The sequence below is a fragment of the Penicillium macrosclerotiorum genome (genome assembly GCF_028827735.1).
Source record: "Penicillium macrosclerotiorum strain IBT 26536 chromosome Unknown utg000002l_segment0_segment0, whole genome shotgun sequence".
NCBI lineage: Eukaryota > Fungi > Ascomycota > Eurotiomycetes > Eurotiales > Aspergillaceae > Penicillium > Penicillium macrosclerotiorum.
The window spans coordinates 4,416,017-4,443,459 of NW_026643082.1; the positions used below are offsets into that span (position 1 = coordinate 4,416,017).

The 27,443-nt window shown below is 51.8% G+C and overlaps 12 protein-coding genes across 12 annotated transcripts; 7 read left to right on the top strand and 5 right to left on the bottom strand.

Annotated features, from left to right (window-relative positions):
* Positions 1-2,262: 2,262 nt before the first annotated feature.
* N7462_002732 (MYB DNA-binding domain protein) lies at positions 2,263-3,302 on the top strand (the record flags this gene model as incomplete). Its single annotated transcript, XM_057074458.1, has 2 exons — positions 2,263-2,735; positions 2,879-3,302. 2 exons carry the CDS (start codon positions 2,263-2,265, stop codon positions 3,300-3,302), a joined length of 897 nt encoding a protein of 298 aa, XP_056938099.1.
* Positions 3,303-3,639: 337 nt separating this feature from the next.
* On the bottom strand, positions 3,640-4,600 carry N7462_002733 (tRNA (carboxymethyluridine(34)-5-O)-methyltransferase; the record flags this gene model as incomplete). The annotated part of the gene is made up of 3 exons (XM_057074459.1): positions 3,640-4,117; positions 4,321-4,445; positions 4,511-4,600. 3 exons carry the CDS (start codon positions 4,598-4,600, stop codon positions 3,640-3,642), a joined length of 693 nt encoding a protein of 230 aa, XP_056938100.1.
* A 933-nt stretch (positions 4,601-5,533) lies between these two features.
* On the top strand, positions 5,534-6,812 carry N7462_002734 (TBCB family protein; the record flags this gene model as incomplete). Its single annotated transcript, XM_057074460.1, has 3 exons — positions 5,534-5,809; positions 6,174-6,393; positions 6,472-6,812. 3 exons carry the CDS (start codon positions 5,534-5,536, stop codon positions 6,810-6,812), a joined length of 837 nt encoding a protein of 278 aa, XP_056938101.1.
* Positions 6,813-7,161: 349 nt separating this feature from the next.
* N7462_002735 (Cupin domain protein) lies at positions 7,162-9,219 on the bottom strand (the record flags this gene model as incomplete). The annotated part of the gene is made up of 4 exons (XM_057074461.1): positions 7,162-7,625; positions 7,689-8,837; positions 8,908-9,083; positions 9,158-9,219. The coding sequence occupies 4 exons, from the start codon at positions 9,217-9,219 to the stop codon at positions 7,162-7,164; spliced, it is 1,851 nt and encodes a 616-aa protein (XP_056938102.1).
* Positions 9,220-9,502: 283 nt separating this feature from the next.
* Positions 9,503-10,537, top strand: N7462_002736 (ribonuclease H2 catalytic subunit RNH201; the record flags this gene model as incomplete). Its single annotated transcript, XM_057074462.1, has 1 exon — positions 9,503-10,537. The coding sequence occupies one exon, from the start codon at positions 9,503-9,505 to the stop codon at positions 10,535-10,537; it is 1,035 nt and encodes a 344-aa protein (XP_056938103.1).
* A 199-nt stretch (positions 10,538-10,736) lies between these two features.
* N7462_002737 (peroxisomal membrane protein PEX16) lies at positions 10,737-12,085 on the bottom strand (the record flags this gene model as incomplete). Its single annotated transcript, XM_057074463.1, has 4 exons — positions 10,737-10,860; positions 10,919-11,759; positions 11,829-11,864; positions 11,932-12,085. The coding sequence occupies 4 exons, from the start codon at positions 12,083-12,085 to the stop codon at positions 10,737-10,739; spliced, it is 1,155 nt and encodes a 384-aa protein (XP_056938104.1).
* Positions 12,086-12,434: 349 nt separating this feature from the next.
* On the bottom strand, positions 12,435-14,486 carry N7462_002738 (SAE2 C-terminal domain-containing protein; the record flags this gene model as incomplete). The annotated part of the gene is made up of 1 exon (XM_057074464.1): positions 12,435-14,486. The coding sequence occupies one exon, from the start codon at positions 14,484-14,486 to the stop codon at positions 12,435-12,437; it is 2,052 nt and encodes a 683-aa protein (XP_056938105.1).
* Positions 14,487-14,724: 238 nt separating this feature from the next.
* Positions 14,725-16,484, top strand: N7462_002739 (WD domain protein; the record flags this gene model as incomplete). The annotated part of the gene is made up of 3 exons (XM_057074465.1): positions 14,725-14,894; positions 14,955-15,024; positions 15,342-16,484. The coding sequence occupies 3 exons, from the start codon at positions 14,725-14,727 to the stop codon at positions 16,482-16,484; spliced, it is 1,383 nt and encodes a 460-aa protein (XP_056938106.1).
* A 1,129-nt stretch (positions 16,485-17,613) lies between these two features.
* On the top strand, positions 17,614-18,750 carry N7462_002740 (uncharacterized protein; the record flags this gene model as incomplete). Its single annotated transcript, XM_057074466.1, has 6 exons — positions 17,614-17,644; positions 17,910-17,929; positions 18,053-18,087; positions 18,180-18,208; positions 18,288-18,569; positions 18,641-18,750. 6 exons carry the CDS (start codon positions 17,614-17,616, stop codon positions 18,748-18,750), a joined length of 507 nt encoding a protein of 168 aa, XP_056938107.1.
* Positions 18,751-19,256: 506 nt separating this feature from the next.
* Positions 19,257-21,561, bottom strand: N7462_002741 (uncharacterized protein; the record flags this gene model as incomplete). Its single annotated transcript, XM_057074467.1, is given in 5 exon segments — positions 19,257-19,457; positions 19,546-20,862; positions 20,941-20,992; positions 21,019-21,076; positions 21,096-21,561. The coding sequence occupies 5 exon segments, from the start codon at positions 21,559-21,561 to the stop codon at positions 19,257-19,259; spliced, it is 2,094 nt and encodes a 697-aa protein (XP_056938108.1).
* Positions 21,562-21,871: 310 nt separating this feature from the next.
* Positions 21,872-23,028, top strand: N7462_002742 (aldo/keto reductase; the record flags this gene model as incomplete). Its single annotated transcript, XM_057074468.1, has 3 exons — positions 21,872-21,934; positions 22,082-22,362; positions 22,482-23,028. The coding sequence occupies 3 exons, from the start codon at positions 21,872-21,874 to the stop codon at positions 23,026-23,028; spliced, it is 891 nt and encodes a 296-aa protein (XP_056938109.1).
* A 1,708-nt stretch (positions 23,029-24,736) lies between these two features.
* N7462_002743 (uncharacterized protein) lies at positions 24,737-27,007 on the top strand (the record flags this gene model as incomplete). Its single annotated transcript, XM_057074469.1, has 1 exon — positions 24,737-27,007. One exon carries the CDS (start codon positions 24,737-24,739, stop codon positions 27,005-27,007), a length of 2,271 nt encoding a protein of 756 aa, XP_056938110.1.
* Between the last annotated feature and the right edge of the window lie 436 nt (positions 27,008-27,443).

Consider the following 27,443-nt stretch of genomic DNA (forward strand, 5'->3'; position numbering starts at 1 on the left):
TACGGAGTCACAATAATACTGGGTATACTGAATACATTGGATCTACTGGAAATGCTGGGTACGTGGGAAAGTGACATGGGTCTGCCCGGTCTGGCCTGTAAGAGGACGGCAGAAAGCCGTTGAGCTGCGATCGCCCCTCCCTTTTCACCAGGGGCTATGACTGGTTGGTTTTAGTCGCAACGGCATGGCATTAGGGCGGGTTAGCGTCTGGGCCGGAGCAGCCCGTTGCCAACGTTTGTGACTGGTCAGTGCTGGCTTTAAAGTGTTCCGTTACGCATCCTCATCTCATTTCAGGATGATGCGGGGCCCGTTCGGAGGAACCATGTTCATCGGGGGCTTGGGCGTCGGGAGGAGTTTGGGAGCCCCTCTTCCTTGACTCGGTTAGAGGGGGATGATACCGTACACACTTGATCGCAAACACCTGGTTGTGTGCCCCTCTCCCCCCGATGCCGGCCGTCTCTGTTTTCACCCTCTTGCTCCGAAAGCAAGCATGAAATGGGTGGGTGGTCTTCAAGTTGTTCCGAAATCATGAGAGTAGAAAGGTGAATGAGGAGGAAAGGGAGGGGGTGAAGAGGGAGAAGTGAAAGGGGGAAGGGAAGGGAGAGAGAGCGACGCGGGTCGGAGGCGTCGAAGTCGTCGAGGCCATCGAGTTCATGGGGGGCAAAAAAAAACGGGGGCCTGACCGCTTCCCATCTTTAATTAAGTGGATCGGAGATATTGCGGCTTTCCCTGTCGCCCGTTTGACTGGCCTGTTCTTTTTTGGGGTCTTTTTTTTTTCCTTTTTTGCTTTTCTGGTTTGGGCGAATTTTCCGAATTTTAATTATTTCGCTCTGATCATCCCAAAATTAAAATCATTTATTTATTATTTATTATGGTCTCGTTGATGATTGTTCCCAGATCATTATATCATCGTCATCCATAAATGAATTAAATGAATGGGAGATTACGATACCTAACCTACTGCAGTAATCACGGACGCCTCCTTCTCTCTTGTGCTGGCTGACTGCCATTGATTGCTGGCCAAGCTACGTAGTTGGTAATTTGGGGGTATATGCTGAAGGTATGGTTGTATTCTGATACCTGTCCTCGGGGCCTCACTGGGTCCCTGCTACCTGATACTTCGACCTGGCCATCATTCCCAGTAAAAAGTGTCCTAAAAAAAGAGTAATTTTAAAATTCCTTTTTCGCATGAGATTCTGATGCTGGGATTATCATTCTACTTTTTCCCGTCATTAAACTTCTTCCCCCCCCCCAACCCTCCCAAACCCAAACTAAACGAGACCCTCTCCCACTCGGTTCGCGACTCCATCTGCCATCAGGGATGGTCTCCATCGCCGGTCTAAGACTCCTCTGGATCCATCCCGCTTGGTTCGTCGTCGGTCACGATCGTCTGGTTTCATCTCGCTGGTCTGGAACTTCGGCTGGACCTTGAATGCCTCCAATCGCCGCCTCGCTTCTTTACTTCTTCTCTGCACTGCTCACTTCCTACCTTCAACCTCTTCCGCCTTGTCAGTGACTTCGACTGCTGCTGCTACTGCTGCTGCGTCTCCCAATCGTGGATTTCTGACTCCATCAACCCTATCTGCCCCTTCTCGACTTCCATTCTGTCCTTTCCATTCTTCTTCTCTTTCCCCCCTCTCACGATCCTGGTTCCCCTCTTTCCCTTCGTTCCTGGTTTCCTTGTTCCTCTATACCTCTGGATCCTTTCCACGGTTAACCCGGTACTGCGATTTCTACCGCGATTTTTGCCGCGCAGCCCTCAACCAGGCCCTGTTCTGACCTCATCATTCGTTGCACGAGACCAGCCATTCCGTTTGAGTTTCTGTTCGAAGAACCCCGGCCCATTTGATCCCAGGACTCTTCCAGGTTGATCATCCGGAGAGAAAAAAAAACCAAATACAGAAGAACCACCAAATACCCAGCATCACCGACGCTCCGGCATTACCACGCCAGTTCTACTATCTGCATTCTTAGAGAATCTGTGGTGGCTGTCATCCTTCAGTAGACGCGGAAATCACAAGCGTTCCGCGACCTCTGGACTACTTACTCGCTCTTCTCTCTCTCTCTCGCCCTCTCTCCCTTTTGCGCGGCTGGCACTGCTACTTTCTCCCTCCCCCTCTATTGCGTTTGTGTGTTCTACTCTTTCCCTTGTGACCTTCAACGTCTTCCCCCTCTTCCATCCGGACCTTCTTGTTTTGGGAGGGGGCTTTGCGCTTCTATCTACTTTGATTCCGAAAAGTCCCGTTGGTTTCCATCGCGCATATGATTGCGTTACAAAATCGGCCCATCTTGCCGCCCGCCAAAGTGGATATCTCACTACTACTCAAGCCCCAAGATGAGGAAGAGGCCGCCCCGGGGAATCCTACGCCTGTCTATGCCCCCAGGACACTGCCCGGCCCGCCGCCGCTAGGCAGTGCGGCTCCGATCTTCACTACGGGCCCGCCGCACCCCGCCATTGCACCACCATTGATCAAGACCGGCCCTGGTGTGCCGGCGAAGCGTCTGCAGCCAGCTCATACTGCGGAATCCCCCGCAAAGAAACAGTCCAAATGGTCGCCTGAAGAGGACGCCTTGATCATCGAGCTGCGGGGCAGCGGGATGAAATGGGAAGATATCAGCAAACGCCTGCCCGGCCGCAGTGCGATCAGCTGTCGTCTTCACTATCAGAACTATCTGGAGCGTCGTAGTGAATGGGATGAGGATAAGAAGAACAAATTGGCCCGACTCTACGAACGGTAAGATGAAATGCAACCCAGTCAATAGCACCAATGCCCGCCATTCCCCACCTTTCTCGTCAACATCATAGCAGCCCTTTTTCGATTCTTCTTTTTCTGCAAGTAACCTTCCATTCGGAGAGCTAATACTGGCGGAAATATAGATTCAAAGCTGAAATGTGGTCCAAGGTCGCCGAGGAAATGGCCATCCCATGGCGTGCAGCCGAGGCCATGCACTGGCAGCTGGGAGAGCAAGAGATGGCTCGCCGCGCAGGCGTGGTGCCCTTCTCTCTCTCGAGCACGGCAATTGACCCTCCCACCACCCGAACCCGCCGAGCCAGCACGTCCTTAGCTCGCCCTCGAAAAAGTTCAACCTCACGCGCGATTCCGGGCCATCTCCCAGGCCTACCACCACAATTGCCTTCCTTGGAAGAGTTGACAGCGGGCGTCCCCGCCTACGCTCCGCCTGCCCCTCCCCCGCCGAGAGAGTATTATCCAGTGGCTCGACCTCCCGATATGGGCATCCCGCCGCCGCCGCCTGGTCTCATGGGCCCGCATATGGGAATGCCCCCTCGAACACTGCCCTAAGATGAGATGATGATCACGCCCGTACGGCTTTTCCTTAGTTTTCATTGATACGAATTGCATAGCGCCGGCTGGAGGTATACCGTGCTTTGTGGGAGGCCACGATTTGCATAGAGAATTCCCCTCGGACTCTTGCGAGTCTTTTTGTTTTCTTGGAAGCTTTCCAAATTTTCTTTTGTTGTTGATTTTTTGAGACAATTCGCAGGGAGAGAGGCAATTTGTGTTTTCTTTTAGGGCGCAAACCCATTGTCCTCCTCCCAACCTCACTCTTGATAAACCTTTTCGTGTGCGTGTCTGACGACAACTTCGAGGCTGGCTCTCGGAGTGACACGCTCGCAGGTCATGGGGTGGTTTTGGGCGTGGCAATCGCCCACCAATTGTCTTTCTCGTATCCCGACTCCAACACCTCTCCGCCAGCCTGGGCAATATCGCGCTCGAGTTCCCCAGCCTCATACAGATGGTAATACCGATGGTACGTTTGATCCTCGGCCCCTGAGCCAGGCTTGGCCTTACGCACCCACGGTACCATGAGATCTTGTTGGTCTCCCTTGTCCCAGCCACGTCGGCTATTTTTCTGCTCGAGAGCCCAGGCATAGACCAGGAGTTTGCCGCCGGGTTGAGATTCCGACCCGGGCTTCATCGTCCGCAGGATTTCGGCAATGGCCTGGACCCGGCGGGCTGGGGTGGAGAGGTGGTGCACCACGGCAATGCAGACAGCAAAGTCAAAATGTGCATCCTGGTGCGGGAGATGGAGAATATCAGCCACCACGGTTGAATGGGGCTGATGCTGGAGTGCAATCCGGGCCAGGTTCTCGGATCTGCACCCTTTGGTCAGTGCGGGGAGTGGAGGGATGGAGAGACGTGGAGATTGAAGAAATTGGGATTGTGAGAAAGGAAGAACTTTCCAGTGAAGAATTCCAGTGAAAATAACCACAAATAAATTAAAAAAAAACAACAACAAACGGGGCAGAGAAATAACAGTATACGAAAATTAAGATTTCTCCATTTTGTCTAGACTTACCGATCCGAGGCCACTATAAACACATCCCGATTGACCTGAAGATTCTTGCCATTGCCACAGCCTACATCGAGACCAACAGATCCCGCTGGTAGGCCCTGGAGAAACTGTTCCACAATGGGCCATGGCTGTTGCGAAAAATCCCGGGTGGTTAGTTTGAGATCTGCCCAGAAACGGGCCGTTCGAAACACACCTTGTAGCGGGTGGCCGAGAAGTGGCCGGCGATTTGCTGGTACACCTCATGCACATTCTGCTCCTCGTACGCCTCAGCCTGGTCCGCCATGGTTGCAGCTTGTTATGGTCTACTTTTTGATGGCCGGTGATGCGGGAAAGACCAAGCGAGGCGTCACGTGGCTCGGGGACTTTTTGTGCCCACTTGACAAAGTACCGCAGTACATCCAGTTCCTCAAGTAGTCTGTACCGAGAACAGAAGACTTTGTATGAAGCAATGCACTTCCAACTCTTAAGCGCAGAATTTCAATACCATCTAGTCATACAATTTAATTTATGAATTAAGCTTTCTCGGATTGAAATTGGATTCTACGAGAAGCATATCCTGGCCCAGTTAAACTGCGTTTGCGCTCTGTGTTTCACCCGTATACATGTAGCACCCGATCTAAGATCGAACGGATTTTGCTTCTCGCTAATCGACAATTTGCAGTGAATTCTGAAAAGGTCTCCAGGGAAGTTCCTAGGAAGAGAAATGGGCCAAAATTGTCCGACCTTGAAGGTGAAATTAAGGTGATCAAAGTTATCAAGGTATTTCCTTGCCGGCATGAAGCGATGACTAAGCGCACCTATTTTGGAAAGCCAGCGTTGTCATTCAGGAGTATCGCTCGCTTCGAATTTGAGCTGTAGGTACGTGGAGTTTATTTTGCCCAGAACAGTTGTCTATGCTGCCACTATGATCTCTTATTTCTCTGGCCCAGAATATCTGTCTCGGGAGGAGAGGCGGAAGAAGCTGGAGAGAATGAGAAGCCAATATCAAAAGCTCAGGCTTTGATAAACTGGTCTGACTGTTACGTGCAAGGCCTCCCTCTTCGTCCCTTGAGTCTGCATGTACATGGCCTTGCTTTAGTTTCGGTTTTTCCTGGGCCATTTGTTGCTTTATCAAGAGGTTTCCAGCGCTAACTCCTTCACACAGCTCCTCGCACCACCACTAAATTCCACCGTCTTGTGGCTCCTCTGAAGGCGTTACATACGCACTTTGTAAAAGATGGCATTCCAGTCCACTCCAGCGGATATATCCGTCATTATCACGAGCCCCTCGGGGGCCAAGTCTAACAATGGCGAGCCGACCTTCGTCACTGAGCGTCGCATCACCCCCACCTGGACTGTCCTCCAGGTCAAGAGCAAGCTGGAAACCATGACTGGCGTTCCTCCGGGGAGCCAGCGGCTGCTGGTGAAAGTCCCTGGCCGACCTAATCAGTGGGCTGAGGACAATGACCGATTCATTGGAGACTGGGGCCTTGTGAAGGGATCGGAAATTGAGGTAGGTTTTGTTTTTGTTTCCTTTCTGCTTTTCTTTTCTTTTCTATGTGCTTCCTGGTTCTCGCGGACTACTTCGCTTTTGAAGGACATGTCTGTATCAGACAAATAGTCCTCAATCGAACAATCTGCCTATGATTGGATAGCAATATCCTTGACATTCATCCTTTCCCCCCTTGTTTTTGCCAGCCATGATGTACATAAACTTGGAATCATGTTCGAGGTGTATCTGAGGGCGAGCATCTTGCTCCTAAGGTCCAGCCTAAAGATGTGTCAAAAAGCCAACGCCAAGGCAAAGAAAAGAAAAGCCCTGCAGCACGAACTATTCAAAGCTCTTAAGGAGAACCTGACCTTATCCCCTACACCAGGTTCACGACACCCGCCCCCAGGCCATGCGTCCGAATTTCACCGACCTGTCGTCGGTCGAGAAATATGAGCTGCCCGCCGAGACATACGAGTCCCTCTCCAACTCCGTTCTGGCCTGGAAAAAGAACCAGAAGTTGGGCCGCTTCGACCCGAACGCGCTCTCGCCAGAGGAAGCCCTGCGCAAGCAAGCCGAGAAGGACGCCGCCGAGGTTTCTAGCAGAGGTGTGTTTGCAACCCCTTTTTCTCACCTTTTCAGGGAATAATGGTCTGATCTCACGAATTCTGTTCTTTGCAATACAGGCATTGCCGTATCTAAGCGGGCTATCATTCTCCCCTCATCTCCGCCGCATATCCGGCGAGGCACGATTCGCTTTGTGGGACCCGTGCCCACCATCCCGGTCACTGGCCCGGGCCGGGAGTTGACGAGCGAGGGTCCGCTCCCTGCAGACCTCCAGCCGATCTGGGTCGGCATCGAGCTGGACGAGCCGACGGGGAAGAACGACGGCAGCGTTGGCGGCCAGCGGTACTTCGAGTGTCTAGAGAAGCGGGGTGCATTTGTCAAGCCGGAGAAAATCGAGGTGGGTGAGTTTCCGCCGCTGGGGCTAGATGATGAGCTGGATGAGTTGATGGAGGAGATCTGATATGGAGGGTGCGCGATGCACTGTGATTATGATTTCATGGCTATAGCATGGATGATACATGATATCGAAACAAACATGTCCAAGATGAACACGAACAAATTCATTGTAAAGGAGACTCCCTACCCCCCGTGTGGTTTCCTGCTGGGTCCTTCCGTACCCTTCGCCAAATATCGAAACAGATTAACAAGGTGCCTGGTCATACTGACGCCCCGAACCTCGCTTAAGAGATAGAAATCGCTGGAAAAAGACGAGCAGAAAGGTATCATGGCGCATATGGCATGCTAGTTTAGTTCTGGCATGGCATGAAACAAGGGAAAAATGATGGCAAATGGCAAATAAAAAAAGACATTTATTTCGCCTTTTGTTTGCCTTTAGGCGGGCGGCCGCGTGTTTTAGTTGCCGGAGCAGCAGATTTTCCACTGTCAGCCTCAAACTCACTTTCCTGCCCAGCCGTCTTAGGCCCTTGTGATGGCGATGCTTCTTCACTGTCGGCCGGGACACAGCCCTGGGTGAAGAATAAACGAGCTTCTTTCTGGTAGGGGTTCGCGAAACTGTAGTAATTGCCTCGCGGGACTTGGAAGACCGAGCCCTTACCAGCACTGAACTGAACTCCTGAAATGTCCACTTGCACACGACCATGACAGACGTAGAATACCATGTGCATCTTTTTTGAGTTTTTGGGTTTCTTAACGCCGTCCTTAGGGAGCTCTACCACACCAGAACCAATAAAAGAAGAACTGAGAAGTTTTGCGAAACGGAAGGTTGAGTCCTTGACTTCTCTGGTTACAATACCAGATGGAGCGTATGCGATATCTGGACAAGAATGTTAGCGGCTGGTAAAAACAGTAGACAAGCTACCTAGAATTCGAATCTTACCGAGAACTTCCTCCTCCGTGGTGCTAGCCTGGGTTTTCGGATCCCATTTAGGGACGTATCCATGAAGAACCCCGCCTTCTTTCTCCCAGAGATCGACCTCCTCATCTTCCTCGTCGGAGGACTCGTCCTTCCGCTTCTTTGACTTCGAATTACGACTGCGCTTGCCTTTCTTTTGCTTTTCCGGTTCGAGCTCCTCAGTCCGAATGACTTCCTTGATGGTTGAAAGCGGATAGCGTTGTCCCTCGGCGGCCTCGCCGTCGCCAAACACACACCGTTCATTGCGCCAATATGCAAGAGGGCGGACAGAAACTCGCCCTGAGCGGGTGTGAGTGGCTTCGGCACCGCTAGGATCCTCACGCTTGAGGATGTAAAGACTACGGCCCTTCAAGGGACCTGTGCGTTGAGCATAATTTTCGACCATTTGTTCTAGCTCGGGCTCGAGAGGTTCACGTGGGGGTCGAGAAGACTTGCTATTTGAAGTTTTTTGCTTCTTGGGTTGTCTCGTGTCAGAAGGCTCCTCATCAGCTGGACGTTGGGTTTTCGGAGGTCGCCCTCGCGGCTTAGCTGGCTTGGCAGCAGGCTGAGATGCCTGGGGGCTCTTCGCTGCTGTTCCCTTCTTCTGTGTCTGCTTGGTCTTCGATGGGAGTTTTCCGGCGGGTTGCGAATTTTCTGGTTCTGGGGAGTCGTAGTTGTCACCCGTGTTTAAATCTTGCACGGTGGCATCAGCAGTCTCGTTGTCATCATCGGGCATTACAGTTTCGTTGCCAGCATCCAAGCTATCACTGAAATCGTCCTGCGCTGGGCCAAACGAGTCTGCGTTCTCATCATATTCCCCATCTGAAAATTCGGACACAGTAATCGGCTCTGGTACTTTCTGCTTTTGCCCACTGCCGTTCTTCTTATTTGACCCTGCATTAACCGAACGAGCAGTTAAAGGCGAAGGATCTTGGCGCGATTCTCGTGTGGCAGGCCAGCCTTTGCCATCAGATGGGCTGGGTGAGAGCAGGTCATCTCCTTCATCTGGCGTAGATCGCAAAACAGGGGATCGCCGAGAAGCAGCCTTTGCAGGCGATCGGGACTGCGCGGGAAGAAAGTTGCCTCGCGAGCGGTTGGCGCTGCCGAGATAGTCTAGAGGACCAGGCGCGTTGCCTGTGGAGATAGGCAAAGAGCAATTAGTTACTGATGGCCAGGACATGCAGCAGTGTTGTCGCCAACATACCCTCATCAATGGACATATCAGAGCTGGCAGAATCATCATCATCATCATCATCATCATTCGAGTGGTTGAACCCATTCAATTTCGCGGGCGATTTCTCAGGAGACGAGAATAATCCGTCCACTTCCTCCATTCCATACTCGTCGCGTCGCCCTTCTTTCAAGGTGAGGCCAGTCCGCCTAAATGCATTGAGTCCATAAGCATACTGCAAGGCACGCCCTCAAGTGCTTGCGTTTAAAGGAGTATAACTTACCGTCCCATAGTGCCCACCTGCGAAAAGTCAAGGTCGCGGGGCTTGGTGGAGCCACGAGCCATATTGGCGGTAGGAGAAATCAGTCGGAATCAATAGCTTGAGGACAGGTAGGTTTCAAAGAATATCCAACGGTGCTGAATCTGGCCACGCAAAGCAACACACGAGGTGGAGGGGGAAGAGGAATGATGCGACGGAATTTGGGGGAAACGCGCGCCCGCCGCTAAGCCCGAATGGTCGACGCGTCGCATACTTTTGGCGCTCCCAAGTTTAAACGTGCCACTATCTTTCTTGATTTACTTGATCTCGCCAAACACTCGTTTGCTTCACCAAAAATTAGCCTTCAAAATGGGCACAGATCAGCAGACTGCCAATATCTCACAAGAGGATACCTCTTTTATTCCCCCCAGCATCGATACAGAGCGCTTGCTCGCCGGAGACTCCTACGCCTACTACACGCCCTGTCCTACCGCAATCACACCTCACAGCAAATCACCACTTACTCAAGATCCTGTGGAGACTACACAATGTGTCCTGGGTGTTGATGAGGCTGGCCGTGGCCCTGTGCTCGGCCCTATGGTCTACAGTGCTTTTTATCTGCCCATGGACCTCCACCATCCTCTACTAGCCGACGAACACAGATTTGACGACAGTAAAGTCCTGACTCCTGGCGTGCGCGCAAAGCTCATGCGGCTGCTCAACACGCCCGGTCAAAATCTCCATGACTCCTGCGGGTACGCGATCAAGGTTCTTTCAGCCCGTGACATTTCCTCCGGCATGATGAAGCCAAACACCGCCGTCTACAACCTCAATGCCCAAGCGATGGACGCAACGATTGAGATTATCCGCGGTGTAGTGGAAGAACGGGGTATAGATGTGCGGGAGGTGTACATCGATACCATTGGGAACCCGGCGACATACCAGCAGAAACTGGAGCGGATCTTCCCTTCTTTGAAAATCACCGTCGCGAAGAAGGCTGACTCACTGTACCCGTGTGTGAGCGCTGCCAGTGTTGCAGCCAAGGTTACGCGTGATGTGGCGCTCGAAGTGTTATATGAGGCTATCCGCCCTGCTCAAGATTCCGACGGCGCGTCGGCTCCCGAGGGATGGGGTAGTGGCTACCCATCAGACTCCAAGTGCGTCGGCTGGCTCCGACGGAATATGAATCCTGTTTTCGGCTGGGGTAATGAATGCCGCTTCAGTTGGGGCACAGCAAAGGAGATGCTAGAGCTGAAGGGTGGGGCTCGAGTGGACTGGCCAGTGGATGATGATGAGGGAAATGGCATGCTCAGCGAGTTTCTCCTAGCGCCTAGTTGGGGCAAGGGATCCAGCAAAGATGGTCTCCGGGACTGGTTCGGGCAAAAACAAACTGAGATCATATAATGCATTGTTTGGCATGAAATTAAGATGTAATGAAGCTAATAGTATAAAATTGATGATACCCCCTATCATGCCTGCCAAAGAGACCCTAGCCAAAAGTAACAAAAGAAGGACGTCTAATCACGATTGTCATCGCTATCAAGTGGGATAAGAGAGAAAAGAAAATAGGGTATCATGGAGAAGGGTAATCCGTACACAAGAATCACAAGGTGGCCGTTGAAAAGTAATAGTTGTCCCACAAGTATTCGTAGTCCTCCACCACGCTGCCCACCAAGTCCAGAAGGGGCTTGCCTTTCATCTTGCCAGTGATGCTGTGAAGCCAGGATCTGTTGCTTGTTAGTTTCATGATCGGAACAGGGAAGACGCTGCTGGAAGTGTGCATACTTGGTGATGTTCTCATAAAACGCGCCACGCATCAGCCACCAGCCCATTGACCAACCACGCTTCCTCAGTTCCTCACGTTCGAGCCCAGTGAGTCCCCGAAGGCCACCAGCAACTCGCTCACGGAAGTCACGCTTTGCAAGCTGTCGGCAGCCATACTCCATTCCAAACCCGATCAACCAAGGCCGCCAGCTGCGTTTGTCCCCGCTCCATCTCTGCATAGCCAACGCGTAGACAACGGGCCGCAGGATATACAAGACCTCCGCCAACTGTCCTTGTCCAGTGACTCGGTGCAGCAAGGTCTTCGGAGGCTTGATATCATCTGCCGTGAGAACTTTGGAAATGAGATAATTTGAAACGTCATTCACGTCTGGAAGAGACGGGAGAGACAGGCCCGTGCGGGGCATCGTCCAGGTCAGATCCGATGATCGCTCGCTGACTGGGGTCTGCATGCCATTCCAGTCGGTCTGGTCATCTTCCTCCTCTGTGGTCCTAGGATCAACCTCGCGCTCTGGCAATGGAGGGCTGACCAAGGGCCGCGAGTTTGTCAATCGAAGAAGCAGAAGACGACAGACTGCCTTAGCAAATTCAAGAAACACAACCACACGCCATCGAGTCTTTTGTCCACGTTTGCGAGCTGTCATTTCCCAAAGGAGTTCTGTATATTGAAGCATCTGGAGCGCAAGGGCTACTCGACGATACAGCGGAGAGCGTCCGGTCCAATACTTAGTATATCGGGCATGAGGAGTTGGCGGTGGCCGGGGCACTGTTGAAGGCAGCTGGGAGATTACTCGAGAGACAAGGGAATCATGGTATAACGAAAGCAGTTGTACTCCCGAATGCACTGGATGAGTCTGTCAGACATACGAACCCCCTCGTTCGCCGCAGGCGCATGTAAGTTCAAGAAACTGACCGCATTCTGAAGGTATTTCCGATTCACGATATCTCCCTGTAGCATAGGAAACAACACGTTAGCTGCTGGATTCTGGATTGAGATACCCTTGGAATTTCCTTACCAGGAATGATATATGTCAAGGACCTCAAGGCCGACTCAACCTGCCCAACCGAGCTGGAGTTTTTAGTCACGAAGTCTTCATAGAGCGAGAGCCATTTTGATGGTTGAAGCATTACTGGCGGTATCGGATTCTGGATGTTTCGAACGGTCTCCATGGTCAAGTACGTTGCGACCCGTTCGTGACCCGATCGTTGCGGAGTGTCGCGAATACGGGGTTGCGGGAGGTTGGAGGTCACGAGGCGCCAAGAAGGGCGAGCCGAGGTCCCCGGACTTGGGCATGTTTGCGGCTGACGACATCGCCTCGGATGGAGAACTATACAATTGGAGACACTGTTCGCGAATTAAAGTATACGCTTACAACTTGATACTCGGGCGTAAGGCTCAAGCAAAGTAGTTGATAGATTTCGCTCTCTAGTGTGTGTGTACTGAAAGGTCCAGATTATCTTCCATTCCTTGTTATCTACCACGTACATTTCATCCAAATCGTGATTGGCCTACATCATGTCATTCATCTGCCCAGGTCCACAGGCCCCCGGGCCGCATTGCCTCGCGATACCGCTCAGAGACCTTTTCGCGTTCCCGCGCCTGCGCATCTTGCCGATCTGCCTCCAGCTCTTGGGTGGAGGGCATATCAGTTCGCCAGAAACCTGGGGGACTTCGAGCTCGCTGATGGGTATGTCGATGTTTTCCATGTTTATTGGCAAGAGCCCTTGCTCGAGCTTCGATGACGAGTTCTTGGCGATCTTGGTCGCTGAGTCCGTCTAGAAGGTGTCGGTCCTCTCCGACATATTCTTCGAGGATCCGCTGGTCTTCTTCTCTTTGCTCATCGGTTGGATTAGACGTCTGTCCAAGGCGAACCATAGCACGGAAATGGTCCCCGCAGCAACCAGGGCGTGTGCACCCAGACAAACATTTGCGATCATCTTTATTACGAACGACTGCGTCGTAGGCGAAGTCAAGCCCTTGATTCCGGGCAGGGTTAATTTTGAAATGCCCTAGATTCAGACGATGGAGCGGTCGAGCTCTGAAAGGCTCTTCTTCGGGCTGTACATCGAGGTGCGTTTGCGTGGCTGTCTCTTCAGATTGCTCTGAACGCGATTGGCACGACGCTGACTCACTTGAGCGGCAATTTCGGCTCGATTTGGGTGAATGTCCTTGCCTGTGACCAGCGCCATTTCGAGCAGGAGCTATCGGTGATTTTGTGGGTAAAGATCCCTCCAGAAGGCCTTGTAGACGACTCCGAGAGGCTTTTGCGCCTGCGTTCGTTCTTGGCATACTGACTGGGGTAGTTGGTATGCTCTTGGAGCGATTTTCCCTGGTAACGTTACCGCCATGTCTGTATTCACCGTCCTCCCCCATAGCTAATGCCGCGCGGTGTTCCATCACTCGCTGCTTCTTCGTGTCGGTCCCTTGGCCCCAGGACCTGGGTGTTCTAATATTTCCGTCCATGTGTTGTAGAACACCAGCACGAGTTTTGCTTGTTGTTCCGTCCTGGTCCACCGCATCAGGGTTTTCATCTTCCCAATGTACTTCTCGATGATGATTTCTCTTGGTAGGCGTCGCTACAGTACCACCGATATCATCCAGATCTTGTGTACTTGGAAAATTTGGCCCAGCAGAAGCAATTGATTGATGCGATGGACTCGATGACATCGTCTCGGCCTTAATGAGAAGTGGTCGTTCCGGAGCACCCTCGGCTGCTTGATCCTGGGAAGAGGGGCCGACGCGCTTTCTCTTTCGATTTTGTATTTCTGGCAGAGGACAGAGTACGTCTGAAGATTCTGAGGGTGAAACGATACATCTAGTCTGACTAGACTTCGCAATAGACGCTACTGGCTGGTCGATACTATGCGCTCTTTGGCTGTTCTCTTCAAGTTTGATGTTTGGCGCTGTGTCGGGTGAGCAGCCGGTATTTTGTGTTGCTCTCGTAGACCCTGGGTCATGGTTAACGTGTCGAGTGACATCGGATTCTGGAACTGATCGAGCTCTGGCCATCTGTGTCGGCGAATTTGACCAATTCTTTGGATCGGTGGCTGGCACCCTCTGAAAAGTGACCGGCGCTCCATGAAGAAGTAATGTAAATTGGTCACGCTCAAGCTGTCTATCCCAGTGACGGAGCTTCTTCTTGTGTTGCAAGACCTTTGATTTCAAGGAGCTCCAACTCCGGACAAAGATCTGGAGATCGTTATAGAGCGTTGTGTATTTGTCCTCCAGTAGCTCTCGCAACTGATCTACATCGTGTAAATCCGGTCTCCAAATGTGTTTGGGGGAGAATTCGGACTCCAGATTGACAAGATCACCAGGAAGTTCAACATCCTTATTCTCAATTTCATAGTGATGCAATTCCTCCCGTAGAGCGGTGATTTCGTGCTGGAGCTCTTCAAGTCGGCATTCGGCTGCCTGCCGGGCCTTGTTGGCAATTGAGGCGCTTCTCTCGGCCTCGTGCACACGTGCCTCATGGGCAGCCAGTTGTATTTCCAGGGATTTGTAGGCATTGTCGAAAGATGCCTCACAGGCCTCTGCAACAGAGACATGGAGGTCTTTGAAGATCTCCATTAAGAGGTGGTGGGGAAGCCCGTCTATCTGAGCAGCTACGCGACTTGGACGCACCAGACGCGTCTAGCTGGCAGTATCCCACCGCCATTGTAGCTCACCGCCCTTTCCATAGTATCTTATCAGCCCCGATAAGGGGGCCGATAGACGTAGGTGTGCAAGAGAGCCTTGCTTTCCGTGAACACATTCACCAACCCCGCAGATCGTCTTCACCTGGGGTGTCCTGGGATCGCTCAGCAGGATGCCCAAGCGCCAGAGGGAGAATGTGGATTTTGATATCCCTCCTGCAAAACGACAACAAGAGGCAGGGAATGAATCCGAATCCCATGACCGGATATCGTCTTTAAGTGATGAGCTTCTGTTGCATATCTTGTCTTTGCTCCCGATCTCTTCTTTGAATGTCTGTCAAAGGTATAGTCTGAACATGAAGCCCTCTTCTTAATAATTTTTTATAATTTTCCTTCTCTCTAGATTATCCCGTCGCTTTTTTGCTTTGGGCGGAGACTCGGAACTTTGGAAAAAGCAGTACTATTCCCAGTGGGTACGTCCTCGGGCTCGTCGACTCGCCAATGTCAGACGGTCAGTGCAGCCAAATAAAATCACCTATTCACCCAAAGTATCGACTTGGTTAGATCATAGCCACTTGGTTGAAGAGGGAAAGGCAACGAATTGGAAAGGACAATATCGCCTTCGACACAATTGGTCCCGAGGTATTTGCCGAGTCACGGAAGTGGAATTTCCTCAACCCCCTCCCCTCCTGTGTTGGTCAAGCTCTGTGCTGGGGTTGTTTTCACAGTTGATGCTAGCCATGGATTGCGAGCATGGAGTGCGAAAGACCCCAGTTCATGCCTTGTTCAGATTTCATTTTCAGATGAGTCCAATGAATCTACCCTTCGTCCAACTGCAATAGCAGTGAGCCAGTTGGAGCATGAGCTGGAGATTGTTGTTGGGTTCGAGACTGGTCGATTCAATCGCTATGTTCTTGACTTGCAGAGCTTTCAATTAGGGTTACACTCCTCCCATGTTGGTTTCCGGGACGGAGCTATTACCGCTATGGCGTTGTCGTCCCCGTACCTTTTAATTGTGTCCCAGCACAGAAGTCTGTCACTTTATAACTTACGAGAGCCCTCTGATCGATCTGAAAAAGTCGACGGGGCTAAGAAACTCCAAGAGCTTGCATCCCTCAATGCAGACAATATTGTCGCTCCCATGACGCTGTCCCTCCGAGTCGCAGCCTCTGAAATTGTGGCCACTATCGTCTATAGTTTCTTTCACATTGGGTGTGGATGGTCTCTGGGCATTCAAGAACTACGGTTCGACACTGCCGGCCAGCAATTGGAGTCTCGCCTGGCTAGTACGGTTGATTCGCAATACGGGATCCGACCACTCCCTAATCGTTTGCCATTATCCTCACCGTCTGCACGGCGACGACGCTCTACTGAAGATGAGCCCGTCAATAGCCTCAGCTCGGCCACTCCGACCATGCCATCTATTCTTCATCTTCAGCCGCCGACATCTATGTCCTACTCGCACCCATATTTGCTGACCTCACATGCGGATAATACCTTGACCATGTACCTTGTGGTTTCCAATACCAACCATCTCTTTGTCCGTGGCGGGCAGCGACTCTGGGGCCACACCTCGTCCGTGTCTGCCGTGCAGGTTACCAACCGCGGGAAAGCTGTGTCAGTCAGCTCACGCGGCGATGAGATTCGTATCTGGGAACTGGAGATGGCAATTCCCTCGCTGGGTAGCCACCGCCCATTGAAGGAGGAGAACAGCATTCAAGTGACTCCGGAGCCATCGGAACAGGAAGAATCAATCCTCGATTGCCCATCCGAGAGGCTGCCAAACGAAATGGGCAATTCCCAAATGGCTCCTGGGACCTCAGAAGAGCTGTCTCGAATGCATGGGTGTGTTGGATTCGACGACGAACGAGTGCTATTACTTCGCGAAAAGACCGCTGGCACGCAGCTCTTGGAATGTTACGATTTCACATAGCGGATTTGGGAGGTCCGTTTCGTGTAGCCTCGGGATCGTTGCCGACCGGGCGGATATTCCTTTGTTTCCCCTGCACGATCCGATTTAACCCATGCGCATGTTCTGATCGTATCTTTGGGGGGGCAAAAGAGGGGGATCGCTTCAATTTGAGCGGCGCCCATTGGGTAAGAAGCACGGCATCCTGGCTCGACGGGGCGCTAACGCAGGTCCAGGAAACCGGTCGCGGAAGCCCCGTAGCACAAGGTACTTGGTCCTGGGGACCCTGGCGGATTTTTGGGGTTGCATAAAACTCGCAGGTTCCCCCCAGCATTGGAGTTACCATTGGAATCTCATCTCTTGCCTGGACTTCTTCTCCCTTCCTTCTTCTCTCTCTGTGCTTCCTCGAGAATGATTTGGTGGTTCGAATGTGGTCTCGGTTGCGCCCTGCATCGACCGTGACTATCCTGCAGGACTACGGATCTATCCAGATTCCTCAATGGATGATATGATCCCCTGCTCGAAGGTCAAATGTTAGACCAAGAGCCATATCCAAGACATGCCATGTACCCTTCTCATTCCCCTTGCCCTCCGTCTTTTTCTGAGAGTCTTCCACACTCCAGAGCATCCCAAGAGACTCATCTTGGACCTTGATTCCCTATGTATCCCTTTGGATATTTTTCTTGCCCAAATGGGGCCTGCTTGGGAACCCCAGACAGAAGATTATGAACTATATTGAGGACAAGAAAAAGACAGAAAGTCTTGGAGCTTGAAGACAAACATGTTGAGGAAGATAGTGGTAGATGATGTATTGCACCTGGCGTTCGCCGACCGGGCTGGGAGTATTGAACCCTAGCCTCAAGGACCAGCAAATGCTGGATCGCCAACCATTGGAAAAAAACGGAAGCGTTGGTCGACTTGAGCGAAAGGGGCGACGCAAGACGCGAAACGGGCATCGCAGTAACGCAGAAACGCAGAAACGCAGAAACGAGGCGCGGGACCATTCAACCGGGAAGTTTTCTCCTCGGGCCCCCGCACTACAAAATTCCTCAAAACTTCCCTCCTTCATCGACCCTCCAATACCCCTTCGTGACCTTCGATTCCCTTTTTACGACCCCTCCCATCGTTTCGACGACTTCAAACTCTTGTCAAAATGGATCCCCGCTTCCGTGCCTGTTACAACTGTGTGTTCCCAATTCCTGCCCACTTTTGACTCGCCTATGACACGCACAATGCGCGCTCGCGGCTCAAAATGATAGCACCACCCCCGGTCGTTCTTGGAGCAGCGTTTGTAGCCCATCACTGCTGTCGCATGGTTTCAATTCCATAGCCATCTTGGGCTTGGTTTTTTTGTCTCCTTTGCCGATGGGTTTCGCGTTCTGAACCGATCCGGACAGGTTGCATTTTTTTCCCTTTTTGTTTCTGAGAACTGACAATTTCTTTCGCTAGGCAATGACCCTTCCCACCAGGTAAAAAAAATTTCGCTTCGCACGTTACTCTCTTGGATCGCCGGGGTCTTCACGATAGCCCGTTGATCTGGGGGATTAAATTGTGAATTTGATCGAAAGCTAACCTAACTGGCAATCTTTCAGGCGAAGGACTGCCCCAAGAAGGGTACCCCCACCTGGTAAGTGCAGTGCCTCCTCCATTCACCGATTTCCTTCTCCTGCATACATTTGTTCTATATAAAATAGAAAGTCCTAACGTGATCTTCTATAGCTACAACTGCGGTGGCGAGGGCCACGTGAGTAAGTGCTGACAGAATAGCCCCAACTACAATGTCAAGTTGTCATGCAGCCCACTGACAAGAACCTCCCCCTTCCTTAGACCGTGAGTGCCCCGAGCCTCAGAAGGAGCGCACCTGCTACAAGTGTGGCGAGGTCGGCCACTTGTCTCGTGACTGCCCCCGTGGCGGCGGCGGTGGTGGTAACTTCAGCGCCCCCGGTGGCCAGGAGTGCTACAAGTGCGGCCAGGTTGGTCACATTGCCCGCAACTGCCCCCAGGGTGGCTTCGGCGGTGGCTTCGGTGGACGTCCCCAGACCTGCTACTCCTGCGGTGGCTTCGGCCACATGGCTCGCGACTGCACCCAGGGTCAGAAGTGCTACAACTGTGAGTTTCCATCAATCATCTTATCCTCACTTCCTTTCATCTCCATGCGCAGCACACTAATCCTCATGCAGGCGGCGAGGTCGGTCACGTCTCCCGCGACTGCACCACTGAGGCCCGCGGCGAGCGCGTTTGCTACAAGTGCAAGCAGCCCGGCCACGTTCAGGCTGCCTGCCCTAACTAAAAAAAAAATTGCTGGTCCTTGCAAATTTGCAACCTGGCATGTTTCGTCTTTTCTTTCGTCCTGTCCTCTTCAAGGGTATCTTCGGAACAAACGATAACTGGTTATTTCTTTTTTTTCTTGCATGCGCCACGATCTGAGATGTCTATTTCCCCCCGGGTTCTTTTGACTTTGTATTATCACTCACGGCTTGATACACGACCATGGGTCTTTTTTCTTTGCATCTGGATTTACTTCCCCCTTATGCCTTACCTTTTTTTTTTCTTCTTTCTCTGGGGTTTACCTTTCCGTGTCTACCAGGCTCTCGCGTGGAAAAGCGAACAACAAAAGAAAAAGTGCAGCAGGCGATGTGGCTTTGCAGATAAATCGGGGATGCATGGAATTCTGCTTCTAGGGTGCGTTACAGGAGATACTTAGGTGCATGGGGAAATGCATATGACTCTCCACGACGGCTTCCAATTGTAGTCGCTTGTCTGGTAAGGTAAAATTTGAATTCGAACCAAGCCCTCTCATGAGCTGCAGCTGCACATCATCGCTCGCTTGTACTTGGGCACATCGCCACAGAACCGCTCTTCTTCCTCCTTATGAAGGCCCCATTCGTCCCGGAATGGATCCAGGCTCATCTGCATCACCCGCCCTAGAATCTCTCGGTCGCCTTTACGCTCCACTCGCTCGATCACTTCGTCCAGAACCCAGCCTCTTGGCACGAACTAGAAAGAGTTTCCCGGTTAGTCACATGGGTATCTCACATAAGAGAAATAAAAAGGGAGGGGGAGGGGGTTGTAAACGTCGTCTTACATTAGGGTTGACGGCCTTCATCGCTGCCTGTCTCTCGCCATCGCCATTTGGCCCCCAGTCCTCCAGGATGCGGGTCTGCCAGTTCTCGAGCCATTTCGCAACGCGAGCCCGGGCTGACTCGTCGGTGTATCCAATGCCCCCAAATCCCTCGGCATGGAAGAAAACCGATGCTGCGGCAGCGCGCTTCTCCTCCGTCTCCAGATCAGAAAGCGGTAATCCAGACAGGCGGCGGAAAAAGTGGTTAAAGTCCAGCTCCAGCGCCTCCAGCGTGTCGAGCATCTCGGAAAAGAGTTCCTGGAAGTCGGATTCCTTCTGTGTCTTGAGGCCGAGTCGTCGACTCATCAGGCGCTTGTATTCATTCAAAAAGACGGCCTTGTATTCTTCGCCGGCCCGGTCGATGATAGTTTCCGCTCGTTTGACGAGTTCGGACTCCATCTCCTCGGTCACCCCGTTCTTCACGAAGCTTTCATCGTCCACTTTGGCCCCGGCCCCGAACAACTCTCCAAGAGACTCTCCCAGTCGGACCAGGTTCCACCAGATAATGCTGGGCTGGTTCCTGTATGCGTAGCGTAGCATGTGATCGTCATGGTTAGGAGTATACTGGGGGTCAAAGTTGTCCATAAAGGCGAATGGTCCATAGTCTAGGGAAAGTCCGTAGATCGAGGTATTGTCAGTATTCAACACACCATTCATGAAGCCATAGGCTTGCCAGGCAGCCACGGTCTTCGCATTCCGGCGAGCGATCTCTCGGTATAGCCGGGCAAAGCGATTCTCTTCAATACTCTGGTGTTCCTGTACTTCGTCCCGAGGGACGCCTCGCTGGGGATTGTCCAGCTCGGCCGCGGTCTGTCCTTCTTTCACCGATACGACGGCGGGTAGGGTCTCCCATCCGCCAAAGACGTCCTCAGCGATGTACGTGGACAGCCGCCGGATCAGATCACGATCCCCACGCGCCCGAAGGATATCGAAAGTCCCAATGCGCAGCCAACTTTCGGCAAATCGAGCCACAATCGCTCCAGGTTCCAGCCGCTCCCGTAACACCTTGGCCTTTGGCAAGAGAGTCAAGGACAGCGCACGAGTGGTGGGAACGCCCAGGGCATTGAGAGCTAGAAGAGTTTCATCAGTGAACTGTGTTTGAGATCCCATAATGCACTGCATCGATTTACCTTCTGAAACGATGTATTCACGAATACTTGACCGTAAAACTGCTTTTCCGTCTGCGAAGCGCGAATATGGTGTTTTTCCGGCGCCCTTCAATTGCAGCTCGTACCGCGTCTTTGTCTGTGGATTGGTTGATTCAAACAGACTGATCGCCCGCTGCGAGTAATCGTATTAGCCGGGCTTTGTTCGGGTCTTTTGAAGGAATAGTTCAGGGGATGCGGTTAATCATCTTACTCCGTCTCCAAGCTGCCCAGCCCAAGAACCGCTGTGGAATCTTAGCTTATATCTTTTGACTCAACAAGACCATCTTACAATTGCCATCCTGGAGTCGATGTTTTAGTATTTAGGATTTCTTCTCGTGTTTCGGTCTCTTCAGCAAATAGACTCACCACCGTAACACTGTGCCCACGGGTATATACCCCCTTTTTCCTCTGTCCAGGCAAATTCATTCCCGGCAACCAACGCTTTGAACTGCGGGGTTTGCGCCTCTTCGGACTTCAGACCCAAGTCCTCCATCGCTCTCGGGCTCACTCCGAGGAGCTCCGGCCCCTCCACTTCTTCCGGCCGAACATAGGTGAATAACGCCCCCTTGACCATACGCGGTCCCAACGTTTCCCGCGGTGCCTTGTGCGAGGCCTCCGGCGTCTCAAACGCTGGGTCTGGTGGGAGTTTTGATGTGAACACATTAGATTTGGGCAGATCCGCTAGGGACAAGGCCCCGGGTTTGCTGGCACTAGACATATGGGAGGCCATTTGACCCAATCGATTGCGCGCCGAGAGGTCACGGACTGTTCGCAGGGACATGAATCGACTGAGACGATGCCCGGAACAAGCAAGCACACGAGCCGAGTTCATGAAGAAAGCAGTATGTTTGTCAACTCTGGGATGTGATCTGATAAACGTCGCAACAAGTCGGCACGAATGACATCATGCGCATTATTAATCGCAACGAGTCTAGCCCTGCAGGTTAAGCCCGGAGCAAGCCAGAATCCTCGTCTGGCAATGGCGCTATGCAGAGGCCTCCTCAGTCTCTGACGAATGAGCCTCTCAATTCGCGAGATGCGGAACTGACCCGCTTCCGGTCTTTTGCCCCCCACTCGTGAGTATTTATCTGCACGGATGGGACACGGTTTCCGATGCCGATTCCCGCGCGACTCTCCACACAATGGCGGCCCTCCAGAACAAGATCCCGACCTGCAAGCTGAACGACGGCACTGAGATTCCTGTTGTAAGTGTGTAAGGAACCATCAATTGGGCTACTACATAGAATCTACAACGCTAGTTTATAACCCTTTCTTTACCTACTATACCTTCGTGATGACAGCGTTTCTTCCGAACTACTTGCAGGCATTGCGGTGACTAACCGTACATTCAGATTGGCTACGGCTTTGGGACTGCATGGTTCAAAAAACAGGGCGATACCACCATCAATTCCGATCTCGTTGAGTCCGCCAAAAATGCGGTGAAGTTGGGATATCAGCATCTTGATGGCGCCGAAGTCTATCGGACCGAGGAGGAATTGGGCCAGGCCATTCAGGAATGCGGCATCCCCCGGGATCAGCTGTTCATTACAACCAAAGTGAACACCAATATTGCTGATATCCCCGCGGCCATCGATGCAAGCTTGAAGAAGCTCCGTCTTGATTATGTCGACTTGTAAGTAGTATACCCCGTCAGCGCCGTCCCTTCAAAAACCCTTCCCTCGATTGGCTTCCGATATTCTCTTTTCCACTGCCACTTTCTCGGGACTGACGTGCCTCCCTCGCCTCTCAAAGGTACCTAATCCACCAGCCATTCTTCGCAAAGACCGAGGCTCAACTCCAGGAAGCCTGGGCTGCGATGGAGCAGGTTAAGGCATCTGGCAAGGCCCGGTCCATCGGAGTTTCCAACTTTTTGCAGAGCCACTTAGAAACAGTTCTCAAGACCGCGCAGGTCATTCCTTCCTTGAACCAGATTGAGTACCATCCCTACCTCCAGCATGGTGACCTGGTGCCCTGGCAGCATAGCAAGGGCATCAAGACGGTGAGCTATGGTGGCCTGACCCCGATCATTCGCGCCCCTGATGGCCCGCTTGGCCCGCTCCTTGAGGCCCTGGCGACCAAGTACGCGGTCAGCCCAGCCGAGATCCTGCTGCGGTGGACTGTGGACCGGGGTGGCGTGGCCATCACTACTAGTAGTAAGGAAGAGCGATTGGCTGGCTACCTGCGCGCGCTATCGTTTGAACTCACACCCCTGGAGGTGAATGAAATCTCGGAGCTTGGCCTACAGAAACACTATCGGGCGTTTTGGCAGGAGAAATATGCCGCTGATGACCGATCCTAAGTGGAAAGTTAGGATTTGATCCATAGACAACCGAGAATTTAGATAAGCAAGAAATAGAAAGCTTTGTGACTTATGTAAAAAAAGATCTTTCGTCATATAACCTGAGGCGTTGATGCTTGGGGTGATTCCTCAGGGCGAAATGGAAACTACTGACGGGATGGTTATAGAAAGCTCCTGATAGGAGCTTCCCGATCTCGGCAACCTCGGTATATTAATCTTGTGGAATAGAATAGCGAGCGTGGGCAATCATGATCATCCTTTTGAAGAAAACCTCCTTTGAAATATAGATCTACAAGAACTGTAAACCCATTTCTTTGGGTTCATATATTGCTGCTCATCCTGGGCGAGATAAAAATAGTGAAGCTCTTTTCATCCAGAGTAGCCCAGCTATCAAGCTCATCACCATCAGCGGTGACCTGTCCAAACATTTTGTTACAAAACTTAAACTTTCTTTCCATTGTTTTTTTTATTCTTGCTGTTCTGATACTGGAATCCTTTAGCGGTAGATTGGGGGCCTCTTCACTCTCCAGGAATAGAATGCCATCCACTTTCATATGTCGAATAGCCTCGTCTCCCGTGGCTGCTCAGTCTAACAGACGTGCCACGAACATGAATTCAGAGCACATCCTTGGAGGATACTAGCGACAGAGTACAAGGAAAATGTACGACACACATCACACATCCTCGTGAATGTGCTTGTCAACTACAGGGGTTGATAGAAGTATTCAGCAAAGTAGCAAGATAGCTTAACGATCCAACACGCTATGTATGGGCTGAATCTTCTTTCCCCGGTATTTTATTTACTTCTGACGCGCACTCATAGGGTCTTTCCAGCATAGATATTCATAGATATTCATAGATATTCGTAGATATTGGATCTACTTTTCAGCATAAGAGATTTTGCTTCTAGTGTCTGGTGAACCCTCAATCAAATTTTTTTAGCTGAAGAACGTGAGGATCATCGGATCTTTCAGGTGGATTCCCTGTGTTTTCACCTCTTTCTTTCACTGATCAATGCTGGTGGCTACCTGGTTCCGTGGAATTCTTAAGGAAGTTCTTTGTCTCTGTCCCATTACTTTTACATCTTCTCTGCAATTGCCTTATGGTGTTTATTTGGTTGCTGTTTCTGAATCGTCTGTTAAGAGTCCATAGAAGAAAAGAACCAAGACTTTTGCCAACGGACTTTTCCATCAAAATTATCAAATACCTATTTGAAATCCATATTTCTCTCCTTTTCTCCTGTATGTTTTATTGTAAGCACTGTGGGTATTGTGCATACTTTGAGTGAGCGATGCCAGTCTAGTTAGCGCGAGCCGTAATCGGCTGCCGTCATCGTCGGCCCAAAAGCGGCGAGGCGGGCACCCCCGAAAAAGAAACCCCGGACGGAATCCCCATCGCCCATTTCCCTCCCTTCAACCTGCGTCGGTGACTACTGGGATAGTCGAACTTGTCGGTTGGTCCCCTTCCCTCGTCGTTCTCATCGCTACCAGGGGGACCACGCCATAACATGCCTTGAAGCCCTTTCGAGGCCGCCTGTCGACCTGCCCTCCGATGTTTTGACCCTCTCCAATCCCCAGTCGCAAACCCCCAACCCAACACAACTACAGACAACGCGCCTCAGAACTCTGTGAGCCTGCCTTATTTTGTCCGCTGCGCGCGCAGTCCAATCTATGGTTCACGAACCTCATCGCATACTCCGCGGACTGCGATGTCGGTGAACGATCAGCCCCCCTCCGCGGATACAACTCACCCTCAGCTCGCGAGCTCGCCCAATTTCGCTCGGCGCCGTGCACCAGATTTAGAAGCCCTCGATCATCGATTGAAGCGGCTCTCCGACGACATCCTACCGCCCCAACCTTATCTCCTCACCCTGCCGACGAATGCGCCTTTCCGCCTCGGGTCCCGCTCCGCAAACAATTGGGCCATAGGGCATGATCGACCGTTTGCCTCGGATGAACAGCAACTACAGTATACGACCTTTTTGACACATCACAACACAGATTCTCTGCTGGTGGCTGTTGGCGATTGGTCGGACGAGTCGGGTCGCATGATGGTAGACCGATCCTCGGCTCCAAGCACGACTACCGAGAACCCACGAGAGACTGTGGCTAAGAGAAAGATTAGCTTGAACGACTATAAGCACCATAAGAATAGCGGAACAACTGCGTCGCCGGCGCTTCATGATTCGAAAAGCCGAGACGGAACAACCCCTACTAAACGCGAAGAGATTCCCCAAGCTCCCAAGCCGGCATCCATCAAGAAGAACACCGACCCTATAGGAAGTGCAGCAAAACCACCTCCGCACCTTTCCCCATCAAAGACCGCCAAGAAACGCCCTTCAACGTCGGATATTGAACCCCATAGCCTTCGGGCGACCCGAGATCCCGACATGCATTCTTCAAAGAAACAGCGGCTATCCCCCGAGAAGGAACACCGCAAGCCCACACCATCCACGAAATCGTTACCGGCTCTTCTATCCCCAACCCTACCTCCATCTCCAGGTCCAGATCAAGGCAGGAGTGCAAAGCTCCCTCGACTACTCTCGCCGACACTACCTCCCGACCTTGAGAAGGAATTGGCCAAGCTTGGGAATATTTCGCCATTGTCCCCGAAACGCGATACCCCTGCAGTCAAGCCGAAACGAGATGACCCTCTCCCGTCCCGGGCCTCCAATTCCTCTAACAGTGGCAGCAATTTGGGATTGCAGAACAGTCGCACAAGCACCTCATCAAAAGATACGAAATCCCCGAAATTGATTGTCAAATTACGCTACGGGAAGGCAAACCGGAAGCTAGTCAGAGGGTTGCTGAAATTCTCCGATAGAAGGAAAGCCAACCGGACAGATTCGCCTCCAGACTATGACACTGATCTTGATGATGCCCCTGTTGAGAGGAGAGGTGATAGTGGGTCAACCGAGAGGAAAGCCTTGTTGGACCGTACCAAATCAAAGTCTAGACAAGATCCAGGCGAGCCGCCCAGTTCTTCTACTGCTCCTCGTTCAAAGGATTCCAAGACCCCGGCAGAGAAGTCTCTCCCAACCACTTCTCATGAGAGATCGAAGGGGACCTCATTAACGCCGGTTAAAGATTCTAAATCCTCACTTCCACGCCGGAATGATCTCGCAGATGGCGGTGGCAAGACCCCGGTCATTCCAACAAACAAACGCCATTCAGTCGATCCAGGTATAAAGGGCTCACCCTCGCAGCCAAATAATCGCTCTCGGATGGATGAGCGTCGAGTGTGGCGAGAGGAGTTCCAGAAGTTTGGCAGCCTCGGCCGAGAATTGAAACATGCCGCCGATCGAGCTAACAACGGAGCGACGGTTCCTGACGAGAAATTGGCTGTTGTGACTGCCATTGAGGCCATTCTCTGCTTTATTCTTGCCTTCGTGGCAGACGACCAATCGAAAGTTATTGCTAGGCAGGTGGGAGACTCCTCTACCTGGCGATCCATCCTGGCCTATTGGCTGGTTGTGCGGAAGAACAGCATGCCCTACCCGGCCTTGCATAGCCTCTGCCAGATACTAGGGGCCGTATCATACGATGCCATCCATGCCCTCGACCTGGAGCGCCTGGCGGCCAGTCCGATCCCAGGTGAACACACACCAGTCCCCACACCAGGCAGTGATGGTAACACCGTCCTGTCCGATGAGAATAAGAAGAGCCGCAAGGAATTCCTGGAGCTCAAAAACCGCTTGCCGGAATGCTATAAAGAATCACACAAGCTGTGGCTGGACGGCTCGCGGGGCCTTGCAGAGGATGTGCTAAGTTGCGACTTTCCCATCACTTGGTCTCGGCGATCTCGTCATTATAAGGAGCGTGGCAAGGCCACTCTCAAGCCTGGGGAGTATGCGGGTGACTTTTTCCTTCCGCTAGGAGGTGTCACGCCGCCTATTGAAGTTGTAAGGTTTGGCTGTGCCCTATTGAAGGAGTGGTGTGCACAAGAAGGCGTCGAGTGGAATGGCCGCATTGGCCTGTGAAAGCCACCTTAGACTGCGTGCATCGATTTCTGGTGGTCGTCTTTTTTCTGATTGTTTTGTCTCTCCTCTATTCTTCTTTCCTTTCCCCGTTTCTTTGCTTCTCTTTTTCCCATTTCTTCCGTTTCTCCCCTTCCGATCCCTTCTCTTCTATTTCTGGGAGGCTAGGTCCAACTACTAAGGTAATAGGCGTCTCCGGGTTTGCATTCCGAGTGATTATATCCCCCCACCATGATACCACGAGCCCTGGATTTTTCCTTTTTGGATTGTAGTTATTTTGATGATCGAATATATCACGGCCAATACAATGAATCACTGCAGTCTATTATCTAGTCCTTCTACATTCTCTCGCAACAAGCCCGCCGATGTTTTCAAAAGAGCTTCGAGCACACTTGGTCCCGAACACTTTCCAAGCCTAGTACTGTACCTCTTTTCAAAT